This window comes from Leuciscus leuciscus (assembly GCF_965113295.1).
Source record: "Leuciscus leuciscus genome assembly, chromosome: 24".
Classification (NCBI taxonomy): domain Eukaryota; kingdom Metazoa; phylum Chordata; class Actinopteri; order Cypriniformes; family Leuciscidae; genus Leuciscus; species Leuciscus leuciscus.
Window position 1 is genome coordinate 13,096,029 of NC_138723.1, and position 13,508 is coordinate 13,109,536.

Below are 13,508 nucleotides of genomic sequence, written 5' to 3' on the forward strand. Positions count from 1 at the left end.
CAATGGGATTATAGTTTGGTACAACAGATGACTCTGTAGTTTGCTGTGTATGCTTGTATGGCCTCAGTCATCCTTTTTTACAGTGGACAATCAGTTCATGGTACACACAGTGCAGATCTTTAACTGAATGGTTATACATTAAGACTTCAATCAATTTTTCTTTGTTCTGCATGATATGCTGTATTCTTTTTTCCTGGCAAAGAAAATTCCTGTTGCACTTAAAACGTATGAGATGCAAAAGATTGTAATGAAATTGTCCATTTTGCATCTTTTTTTTTTTTTCTGGCATGGATAACACAATATGAAACACATTTAATAGCATGGGTAATAGCTTCAGAGTAATTATGTTTGATGTAATGATTCAGCTCTAAATTGACTAATCAATTTCCACAGAACACTATAAAATATGGCATTAAAGATATTGCTGGTCATTAGTCATATCTTAAAGTTGATTAGTTCATAGGTGATAATTACTAAGCTTTAAAAATGGTCCTTAGTAAATTAATCCAAATTACTCTCTTGGGACTCCTTCTGTAATTCTAGTCTAATTCAAAAGAGAGTGCCAAAAACTAAATAACAGATTTATAGGGATTTGCCTTATGCTGTGTAGAACTTTATAAACACTCTACATCATATACTGGTGATTTTTATGATGTTTCGCTAGAATATGAGATCTATATGATCTTATTCATATAGAATATGCATATGATATCTCTCATTTTCTGAGACTGATGTCAGAAACAAATCAATCAGAAGTAATAGCTTTGTGTGTGCTATTCTTTACAGGGATTGGGAAGGTTTTATTTCATGAACTGATCTATTACCGCTCAGTTTGGAGAGACAGACAAACCACAAATTCCAACTATGCAGTCAACCAATCCTGAAATAAGTAGCAAACAAAGAGGCTAAAAGACCCATAAGAAAAACAAAGAAAAAATCTGTATCTTTCATGTTTATGGTATTACTATTTTTATTTAATGTGATTTATTATTTCTTTCTTTTGTTAGTGGCCATTGAATAAGAGCTATAATGTTTAGTCAGCTGGACATTATTACAAAATAAATTACTTCAGGTTCAGGGTAACACAAGTACACTACATTATCCCTTACTAATATATCAAGGATTCTCATTAGCCACATAAATCTGCAACACTCTAAAACGGCAAATTGTTGCATGTTAAATAAAACCACCATCTTTCATCAATTACTATTACTAGACTAGGCAGAATTTCTGAAAATGTGCTTATTTAAAGTGCTGGAGGCATTTTGTGATTATTTATATTGTACAACATTTCTAGGGGTATTAAGGGGTGCTGAATCCAAATCTGCTGTATATGAAGCTCAAAAATGTCCCAAAATGCCTCAAAATTGAGAAATTCAAAATGGCTGCCACCACCAGGCTTAAATCTATTTTTCAGTTTTGACTAAACAAGGTTCAAACATGAAATAAATGTGCTTTTGTAAGTTTTCCTACATGGGCAATTCAATGCCATATTCAGATTTGAGATGTAATGTGAAGAAACTGCTTAGATATTGCAAAAATAGTTGTTTTTAACTATGAACTATTATTAACTAATTAATAATTAAGTTATTATTATTAATATTATCAGGCTACTTTTACTTAGTTTGTATTTTGTTTTGAGGTAAAATGTGTCAAATGTGCTGTAATGCACTCCCCCACCTTTGCCCTCCCCAATATCACCCCACCCCTCCCCCGAGCTTAGCCTTTCTCACACTTCTCAGAACGGCTGATCGGAAACATAAGACAGCTAAAGGCCTATTTATACTTCTGCGTCGAACTGCCGCCGTAGCTACGTCGTAGGCTGTGTGTAGCGCGCGTACCCTTCGGCGTACCCTGACGTGCACCTCTCCAAAAATTTAACAACGCGTCAATTCTACGCGGACGCAAGCGGTGTGATTGGTCTGCCAGAACCCCTCCCTCGGGGTTTCACATGCTCCCTAGGTGCGCGTCAACGCGGACAACAACGCAGAAGTATAAATTAAAACCAACACGTTGCCTACGGCGTATAGGCTCCGGCGTAGGTCCGACGCAGAAGTATAATGAGGCCTTAACAGGTAAAGTCATTTCCAGTGTATATTTTCATAATGTGACATGTTTTCATAAACATCCCAAGGGGGTCAATAACGTTTCTATCTATATATCTATCTATGTAGTTTAAATAATTGCAGTATATGCACTTCATGATTTATTTTATTTTTTTCTATTGAAAGGCTTCCCACGGCCCACCTACAATACCTCCGTGGCCCAAGTTACCAATAGATACCAAACGAAGTTCATCTGCATCCACCCCAACTCTGCAAAATGTTACTCTAAGGAGCAAAATACCTCCAATAGATTGGAAGCAGTGTATCTTTTGCCAACAAGATCAGAAAAATAAACTACATCTCATACAAGAAATTAAATTTCTCCACAAACGGCAACAAAAACAAACTGGGCTCACCCGCACCATGAAAAATAACAAACTGTTCCAGCCAATAACCGACAAGAAGGATTTGGGGTGGGGTTTGGGGAGTTAGTGTGCGGATGAGGAGGAGGGAGGGTCTAGCTAGTCTCCGTTTTGTTTGACAATAGTTCTTATTCGATCTACGTCATCAATGTTCGAGGCGGCCATGTTGTTGACATAGAAACCACGGCAACTGTCAATCTGTCAATTGACAAGCGAGGCAGCGTCGGTATTATCCATGGCATTATCGCTGTATTTTTATTTTTTTAAACAGCGCGATGGTGTGTTATGTAATACACGGCTGTTCTAGAGTTAGTTTTTATGCGATACTGACTGTCAGAAAACGTGAAGGGAAGGAAACAGAGGAGATGAGCCAGCGCAGGAGAGACTTGTGGCTAGCTAGGATAAATATAGGCTAAACTTTCAGCTAACTCCCCACAGCAAAGTCTGTTCCCATCATTTTACCACATGTTAGGGGGGATTGGGGGGATGTAAAAAAAAAATATTGCATGAAAATAAGTGTATTGTGATTGTCAAAACATTTTAGTAACTAAACTGAATTTTTTTAGGTTTAGTGACAACATGTTGCAATGTTTACATGGTACAATTTCTGGTAAGCTAACGTTACGCTTTTTTTATTATTTCAATTCAATTCAATTATTGTGATTTGATTTAATATTGACTCATTTGGATAAATATTAGGTAGGCTACATAAGATAGGCGTTAATTTTTCTCAAGAAAAAAACAACTCACCTAATGCTGTAAACATACAGAGAGATATAATGCGTTTTTTTTATTATAATAACAACTTTATTTAATGATATATGTAAAAATATAATAAATATGTAATATAGTACACATACTTAGCTAAATACTCTCTATAGCTCTTTTTTTCTAGCCAACTAACGTGCTATAGCCTATATTATGGTCATCAAATGGCTTTCCTGAGGTAAATGTTATGTGACATAATTGTTCTCCAACTGTTTTATTGACCCCTTTGTTTGATTGATTGGTCGATATTATGAATGAGGAATATACACTTCGTTAAGTTGTACTGAATCTTTCAGTGTTCATTCGTGTTTATTTACTAGCTAGAGATGATCGGTTCAAGGGCCGCTAGGGATCTGTCGCGTCACATTTACAAGCGCCAAAACTGTGTTTATTGTTTGAATTTCGTAATAAAAGTGACAGAATCTGAGAGCTGAGATTTTTTTTATTATCATAAGTAACCTGCCCTGTCTAGTCTGTCAGTCTCCGTGTCCTCTTTGCTTCGCGATTTTTCTGTGCGTGAGAAAATCTATGTGGGGCGTGAGAGCGTGTGAAAAGTGTCAATTGCGTGTGTCTCACGGTGAATGCGTGAGAGTTGGCAGCATAAGTTACGGCTGGCAATAAGGATGGATCTTTCTTTACTTAAGACTATTGGGTCTATTTGATATGGGTCCACACCAATCAAGCTTATCTTCTCTTCATACCGAAGAGATGAAGCCATTAGGCTACTGCTCCCCTCAACTCAAATCTGCGTGCGGCTATGGGCAGGACAGATGTCATGTCAACAATATGGCCGCGGTTAGCTACTTCCGGTGTTTGCGAATAAGGCCTATACTTAGGGTGACCAGACGTCCCGAAAAATTCGGGACAGTCCCGAAATCTAAACTGTTGTCCCGAATCCCGAATCTGGCCCCAACTGTCCCGAAAATTATACTAAAGCAAAATCTTGAGTAGTTATTGTCTGATAAACATTAAAAACTGTCTGCGGAGGTTGAGGCCGGCGACACACTGGCTGCGTGGCGTGTCCGTTTTTATTTCGGCTCCCCTGTTAACAGGTTAGAGCTTGCACACTGCCTGCGTGACACGCGCGTCTCAGGCGCGCCTCGAGCCGCACGGAAAACGCGTGCATGCTATAAATAGAACCGACGCCTATTTTTCACGCGACACGCAAGCGTGTTGGAAGCGTTTCCAGGCAAAATAGAATAGGAAAAGATGTTTGTATGTCATTTTGACATGAAAACATATTAATAAATGACATTTTGATGTTTGAAAGTTTAAGTTTTTACATAAATGCATATATAAATGTAATAAAAAAAATATATGATCGATTTTCAAATATTGCACCTGTCAATACAGAATGAAATATTCTTATTCTGTAGCCTATTTTGCCTATTATTAGAGCGCAAGTTGCTGCAGCCGCGAGGACAGTGCTGCATGCGTAAAGGAGTGATTGATTGTGATTAATTGTTCGCGGCACTGCAAAAAAATACTTCACTACACAATTATCTCGTTATTTTCGTTTAAGCTTATTAGCGTTAGGCTATACTGAAAGGTCTGATTTACGCACTGTTACTTACAACAGTCATTGTTTTTTTTTTCTTTTCACAATGACATTTGAGTTCATGATTTTAATGTTTGTTTGTTTTTGTGGCAGACTAAAGAATAATGACAGACTGTTGATCTTTGAATAAAAATATGTTTGGTTCAGGTTTGAAATTCATTATCTTTTATTATAGGCTACGCAGTCTAATATCATAGAAGCCTCCATCCCGTCACCCCAGACCCATAGACCCCCCCCCCGTCCCGAATTTCAGCCAATCTCATCTGGTCACCCTACCTATACTTTAAGCGTCAACAAGAAGTGACGTCACCCAAACATCACTTAGAGCACCTTTAAATGAAATAAATTTAAAGTTTTTCCTCCAATCAGTCAGTGTAAAAGCAAGTGTGTTAAGTTTACTGACTTTGATGTCATCTAGCTAATCGCACTAATAGGCTTCTTTTAGTGATCAAAAATGCTAAAATATATACTGCAATTATAGATAGATATATAGATAGAAACGTTATTGATCCCCTTGGGATGTTTATGAAAACATGTCACATTATGAAAATATACACTGGAAATGACTTTACCTGTTAGCTGTCTTATGTTTCCGATCAGCCGTTCTGAGAAGTGTGAGAAAGGCTGAGCTCGGGGGAGGGGTGGGGTGATATTGGGGAGGGCAAAGGTGGGGGAGTGCATTACAGCACATTTGACACATTTTACCTCAAAACAAAATACAAACTAAGTAAAAGTAGCCTGATAATGTTAATAATAATAACTTAATTATTAATTAGTTAATAATAGTTCATAGTTAAAAACAACTATTTTTGCAATATCTAAGCAGTTTCTTCACATTACATCTCAAATCTGAATATGGCATTGAATTGCCCATGTAGGAAAACTTACAAAAGCACATTTGTTTCATGTTTGAACCTTGTTTACTCAAAAAGATATACTGAAAAATTGATTTAAGCCTGGTGGTGGCGGCCATTTTGAATTTCTCAATTTTGAGGCATTTTGGGACATTTTTTAGCTTCATATACAGCAGATTTGGATTCAGCACCCCTTAATACCCCTAGAAATGTTGTACAATATAAATAATCACAAAATGCCTTTGGGGTTCTGATTTTGTGAAAATTGACCCTGTCTATACCATTAACATTCCTATGAATGACAGTATTTCAGTCCTGGGTAATATTTCACTTGTTGAACATCAATGCTAATTAAATTTTATTAAGGCTGCAAATGATTCTGCGTTTCATTTAAAAATAAAATCATTAAAAATAAAATCTGATTGTCCCCAAAAGTAAAAAAAAAAAAAACTTACAGAAGATAATTAAACTGTTATGTCAAAAAGATGACATCTTGACTTCACAAAAATATTGTAGGTGTGGATGGAAGCAGCATTTAATTATATGAGTGTTGATAGTAGTGTTGTCACGATACTAGAATTTCTAACTTCGATACGATACCTTGAAAAATATCGATATTCAATACCATTTTCGATACCACAGAGAAAAAAACACAGAGGTATTTTTTTTTTATTTAAAGCTAAATATAACAAGTCTAGAACATGACAATGAGGTATATTTTACATGAACAAAAATGACCTGAGGTAGTGCACTTGTTCAAAAGCATAAATGCTGGTTAATACATTAACGTTATTTGATGAACAGATTTAAACACAAACGTGCATCACACGCGAAAACAATGCTCACTGGATCGACATGAAGTCAAGTCACCTTTATTTATATAGGCCTAGTGCTTTTAACAATACAGATTGTGTCAAATCACTTAACAGTATCACATTGGAGGATAGTGTGTCAGTAATGTATAATAATAAGATTAAACATTACATTTTCAGTTAAAGGCATTTCATTATTGAATTCAAAGATGTCATTGTCTAGCTAAGTTTAGTTAGAGTCAGCAATGTTTTCATCATGGAAACTCTTACATGCAGAACACCATATATGTTATTAATCTTACACGAAATTCATCTTCATCACAGTGTAACTTATAGATATAACTAGCTCGTTAGCGAATCCCAAAAAATATATTTTAAACTTTACCAATGCTAGCTTGATAGTGAGTAGTAAAATACATCTTATTTGTTTATATTCATAATGATAAAGTTAGATTTTTTTATTACATGTGATTCTGACATGATGTCACTGCATGCACTGCGCTCCTCTCCGCTCATCTCAGGTAAATAATGCGTCTTCCAGCAGAGCGGTCGGAGTCGTGCGTTCATGTGTTTTGGGGGCGTGGCTTTGGAAGGAGCCCAGAAGGGAAGGGGTGGAGTAAATGGAAATAATGAGCTGTCTTTAAAACAGTCGTGAGAGGTCTACAGACACTCGATTTTTATACTTTCTTTTTCAGAGTACTTACATTTTAATTATGTATTGATATATAAATAAAGTTTAAACAAATTTGGAAAATACGTTTTTTTTAGACAAGTCCTACCTACCCTACCTTTAAGCTCCTGGTAACCCGCGAGAGTACCACAAGTTTATCCTCCATCATCGCATTCAAGCAACTAGCTTTCATCACTAAAACGGAAGGCCTGCCTCTCCATTCAATCGATTGGACAGTGGAAAAAAACGCGATGACATCGGGCGCTTTTTCCGCTCGGAGTTGCTTTTTTTTTTCAACTTCAAAAACACGAGCCCTTTGTCAACCAAAGCTGGTTGCAGAGGCACCGCACTCGCCATCTTTCCATTCACTTCACTTTTGCTATTTAACCAGAGCGAATGAGACGAGTGCGTGTGTGGTGTTTGTCAACGCGCCTTTGGAGAGAAGTGAAAGTGACAGCTCGGCTAGTATCGGTGTATCGATACTTCGGGAAATGAGTATTGGTACTGTTCAGATATTTCAGTATCGATATTTATCAAAATATCGATATTTTTGACAACACTAGTTGATAACTGAATATTTAGCTAAATAAAATTTCTTGTTAAAAATCATAAGTTGATGTTGTGCTGTTTCCCTCTTCAGGTTCTGTTGCTTGTGACAAGAGATTAGCAGGCCTGCTCCTCCTCCAAGCCTCCTCCCTGCTGCTGCTCAGTTCTGGGGAAAGGTTGTGCCCCTATAGCTGTCGCTGCGAGGGAAAAATTGTCCATTGTGAGTCAGCCAGCTTCCAGGATGTCCCAGAAAATATTTCAATTAGTTGCCAAGGTCTATCCCTGCGGTACAATGACCTGCACACAATGCTCCCCTACCAGTTTGCCCATCTTAACCAGCTACTGTGGCTGTACCTGGACCACAATCAAATCACATTTGTGGATAGTCGTGCTTTTCAGGGGGTGCGGCGATTGAAGGAGTTGATCTTGAGCTCCAATAGGATTTCACAGCTCCATAGTGTAACTTTTCACGGAGTACCTAACCTTCGCAGTCTTGATCTCTCCTACAACAAGTTGCAGGAGCTGCAGCCAGGCCAGTTTTATGGTCTTCGAAAACTGCAGAATCTGCACTTACGCTCCAATGGGCTTACGACAATTCCTGTCCGGGCCTTTCTGGAGTGCAGAAGCTTGGAGTTTCTTGACTTGGGCTATAATCGGCTTCGGGTTCTAACTCGCACTGCATTCCTGGGTTTGTCTCGACTTATGGAACTCCACCTGGAGCATAATCAGTTTTCAAGAATCAACTTCTTTCTCTTTCCTCGCCTTGCTAACCTCCGTGCCCTGTACCTACAGTGGAATCGTATTCGAGCTGTCAACCAAGGCCTTCCGTGGAGCTGGTATACCTTGCAGAAGCTTGATATCTCTGGCAATGAGATACAGGTACTAGATCCTGTGGTATTTCAATGCCTTCCCAATCTTCAGGTTCTCAACTTAGAGTCTAACAAACTGCCCAATGTGTCTCAGGAAGTTGTGGCTGCCTGGATCTCACTAACAACCATTAGCCTTGCAGGCAACATGTGGGATTGCGGGCCAGGCATTTGTCCTCTTGTTGTCTGGCTCAAGAATTTCAGAGGCACCAAGGACACTAGTATAATCTGCAGCAGTCCCAAGCACCTTCAAGGGGAGAAGGTCATGGAGGCTTCAAAGAACTTCATTGACTGTGATGATTATGAAATTACTGCTCAATCACCTTTGTATCTGCAGACCTTTGATCAGTATTTTGACTTTACCTCTGAACCAACTGAACCGACAATGGCTCCTACAACACCGTCTCCACCCCTGCCTTCACCTGCCTCTGAGGCGCCCGTTCCTCCTCCCCACCCTCGACCGGCTCAACGCCCCACCTTTCCCAGCCATGCAAATATAGATCCCAGAGACTCCCGTCAATGGACACCCTCATCTCCTGACAGCTTATTAGTGACACCAGCTCCTGAACAAGACGTGTCATTTCACAAAGTGGTAATGGGTGGGGTTGCACTGTTCCTCTCAGTGTCCCTTGTCCTGTCTGTAATTTATGTCTCCTGGAAACGTTACCCGGGTGCCACCCGGCTATTGCAGCAGAGTTCAGTGGGCCGAAAGCGAAGGAAAAAGAGTCAGGAGCCAGAGCAGAACCTGAGCTCCCAGCTCCAGGAATATTACATGAGCTACAGCCCCGCAGCCACGCCAGAAGCCTTGGAGGTGCTGGGTAATGGGACTGGTACCTGCACCTGCACCATATCCGGCTCCCGGGAATGTGAGGTATGACATGTGAAAGCAGCCTAAAATCAAATCAGATCAAACAAATGAACAACTCAGGAAATAGAGGTAAATTCTTCATTGAGCATGCAGGAAATATTCACCAGAGAAAGTGTAAGCACCTTTGACTCATTAGGTCCTTTAAAATGACTCATACAAGAGATTGTCTCATTTAGTCTACTTTCCTTGACTCCACTTTTTAAACTGATATATAAATTGTCTAGGGATGCACCAAATGGATATTTTTGGTTGATACAATAATTATTTGTATTTTGAAGCTGATAACCAGTATTGGCTGATGTTAGGTAACAGTTGGCATTTTTTGTGATTGATTGCAACACTCCCTTTAAAATTCCAGATCTCTACATGTAAATATTCTGTAAATATTGTCAAACATCATATTAAATATAAAAATAAATATAACATATTAAATATATATTTTTTACTTATCAGACTGATAATGATAACATTAAAGTTATATTTATTGGTTGAGACCAAAATGACTGCAGATATGTTGTGCATCCCTTATGTTGCTGTACAAGGTAAACTATAATTCAGAAGTCAATGGTTCTTTTACCAAAACTTCCCTGCACTGCCCCGTCTCACACATCTGCATCTTGGTTTTTGCCTCATTAGTTATTTCACTTGTGAAAGGCTTATTCATTTTTGTTTGTCCACATGATTATGATTAGTATGCTTTGTGTTTGAAACATATACACTTGAGATGTTAAACGGGATTCTGAAAACCTCTGATGTTAAACATGATTTTTCAAACAGTCTAAACCATGCCTGTTGCATTGGGAATTGGTTTGCATCATTTAGCTTCTGAGAGTACAGCAATTACTTAAAAAAAAAAAGAAGTAAAAAAAGACATCTGTCGATAATTAAAATTGCAGTGCAGGCTAATGATATATGCCTCCAAAATGACTCCTCCTTCACTCTCTAATGTCATGTTTAAAAGCACCTATCTATCTCTTTATCTGTCGAAATCTGTAATTGGTTTTTATGTAGCTCTTTTTGAAGATTTTAAAGGCTGCATTTTAATTTTGGATATATTTCATGTACCAAACAGCCACCAGACTGTGGAGACATGAATGTTATATTTTAATCATACTGGCATGGCATCGTTGCAGCTAGGGAAATAGTATAAAGTTTTCGCCAGTGTTCAGAACAGTCTTAAGTGTGAAGTGAAGTGAAGTGAAGATGCAGTTTTTAACAGTCATGCAAAATCCCAAGATGCGGGTCTGCTTCAGTTCAGCCAGGAATAGTCAGTAAAAATGGATGTGCACCAGGCATATCTGATAACAAAAAAGGGTTATTTAGACTTAAAGGAGAAACTGCATATGGCAAGAAACCAAAATACTAAACTGGAAGTAATGTACTTGTTCAAATTAGCTAATGGAGGTAACCAAACATCACTGAATAAGAAAAGCTATTAATCTCTTCAAATATTTATTTTGAACAATGAAGTCACTGAGTTGAATTAATGAGACAATGAACATAGATAATAGGAGAGACAATGAACATAGATAATAGGACAAACAATGAGACGTGCTAATACAATACGAGACAATTCAAGTTTCCATTTAACTGATCCTTCAGATCACCTTGATAGCAGCAGGGTAGAAGGAATTCCATGGAACCCGATGATATTGATGGTTTTCATGAGTTCTGAGAGCCTGGACAGCATTTCCTTCATCCACCACCTGCAAGGGATTGGGGTTTGTTCTTGAACTGAGGTACCTTTCTTGATTAAGCTAAAGCCCTGTGGCACCTCCTGTGTAGGTGCTGCAACCCTTTCTTATACAGGCAGTGTGTATTTGCTGCCCACTCTAATTTATTGATTGAGTGGACCCCAGGTAGGCCTATACCACCCCAGTGTCTTCACCATTGATGGTGACAGGGCTGAATGGAGTTCTTTTCCTTCCAAAGTCTCCTTACCAGTCTGCAAGAAGATTTTGAATAGAAGTGACCACTATGGAGCTATTCACATCGGATGCAAGCTTTCACCCGCTGAGAAGTTTATTTTCTTTGGAGAGGGTGTGTTTTTTTTTCTCGTCCTGCAATGAAATGTATCTACCATTAAGATGTCCGGAGCTGCTGCAGGTACATATACCAGAGCAAAACCTGTGGTTGTCAAATTGCTTGAATACATTTTCACATTCACACTTTTGTTCTGTGTGAGACATGGTCTCTAATCTGCATATACATGTATGTCTACATCTACATTCTTAAAGGGATAGTTCATCCAAAAATTATTGTCATCATTTACTCACCCTCATGTTGTTCCAAACATGACTTACTTCTGCTGAGCACAAAATATAGTTTGGAACAACTTTAAGGTGAGTAAATTCACACATTCACCCAAATTCATCCATTTTTGGATGAACTATCCCTTCAACATTTTCATCAAAAATGGGATCCAATAATATCACTGTACTAGAAGTATACTTGTAAGTGTACTATTTCAATACTACTTGGGACTAAATTGGCCTACTTAGTTTATAAAAGTATACTTTTTAAGTTTGAAATTTGAGTATACTTTTTAAGTATACTTTTTAAATTTGAATACACAACTTGTTTACATGTTTTTTTTTTATTTATTTTTTTTACTGTACACATATACCACTAGTGAACTGATAGTAAAGTGTACTAGTTAAATACTTGTGGCACATTTTTAAGTTTATGAAAGTACACTTTGAGGTATACTCTCAGTAAACTACTAGTTTAGTAGTTTTACACTGCAAGTACCTGTAAGTTTTATACTTTAAGTTATACTTAAAGTACAGTTTTATATTTAAAGGTATATTTCAAGTAGATTTGGAGTAAATTCCTATATACACTACCAGTGGACTACACAGAAATTCACATACTCAGAATTAGGAACGTATGTTTTCCCTAAAAATCTATGTTTTCAAACAAATCGGTTTGTATTGGATGCCAAAAAACATGCAAGTTTATAAGAGTATGTAAAACTATGTGGGGGAAAAGTATTTAATAGGTTACTCAGAGTAAACACGACTACAAGCCAAGTATAATTAATTATACATTTAAATACATATCTCAATTAAAATTGAGTATAAGTGTAGGCCAAATATACTTTTTTTCTGTCAGTGTAAGTCAAATACTTAAGTGTAAGTTTAAGTATATTTCTGAGAAGTACGCAAAAAGTAGAATGAAAGTATACTTTCTTATTTTTAGTGTAGTAACTGATTAGTACACTAATATCACACTTGAATAAACTTTAAAAATGGCAAGTGTGAAAAGACCATTTAACAGTGATGCATTTGGTGTGAAAGGGCCTTTACTTTTAGTCTAAAGAGATATCTTCTTAAAGGAACACTCCACCGTTTTTTCATATTAAACTATGTTATTCCCTTGACTAATACGAGTTGATACATACCTCTCTTGTCTCAGTGCGTGCTCTCAATCGCTCTGGCATTATAGTTATTCCTTTTACCCGCTTAGAAAAGCGCCACATTTTATTTTGTTTTGTTTTGTTTTATTTTGTGTCACCATACTTGGTCGTGTAACTACTCGTGGAGGTGTTTGGTCGCTTCTAACTTCATCTCTGTTTGGATCCTAATGAATGAACTAGGCTAAGCTAAGTGCTATCAAAGTGTTGCCGCGCGCCAGAGTGATTGAGTGCACGCACTGAGACGAGAGAGGTATGTATCAACTCGTCTTAGTTAAGGGAATAACATAGTTTAATATGAAAAAACGGTGGAGTGTTCCTTTTAAGTCTTTGTCATCTTCTAGAGTTCAATGTGTTCAAGTTAAAAACATCTAATTGACTCATTAAGCACACAGTAACCTCAGGCAGTAAAACTTTTAAGGAATGAGCCTATGTAGAGTATCTATTTATTCTTATGATTAAAGTTATTTTGAAACATTTAAAAAGAACATATAAAGATTAAAGAAATGTGTGTGGTAAAAAAAAAACATAGTTTAAATATAACGATATCACTTACCGTACCTTTCAGTCATCTCAGTAGAAACATTTTCAATGTTTCTTTTTGTTTTTGTTACTACATTGTTTTCTACTGATGTTTAATAATACAAGAGCAGGCACCCATTCTGCTTATGCAAGCACAGTGTT

The 13,508-nt window shown here is 37.5% G+C and overlaps 1 protein-coding gene across 1 annotated transcript in view; it reads left to right on the forward strand.

The window, feature by feature from the left end:
- The window catches only part of lrrtm4l1 (leucine rich repeat transmembrane neuronal 4 like 1), a 67,457-nt gene that overhangs the window by 17,596 nt on the left and 36,353 nt on the right, over nt 1-13,508 (forward strand). Inside the window, exon 2 of the mRNA XM_082158410.1 lies at nt 7,770-9,412. Coding sequence (XP_082014536.1) covers nt 7,770-9,412 — 1,643 coding nt within the window. The remainder of the gene's footprint in view (nt 1-7,769; nt 9,413-13,508) is intronic.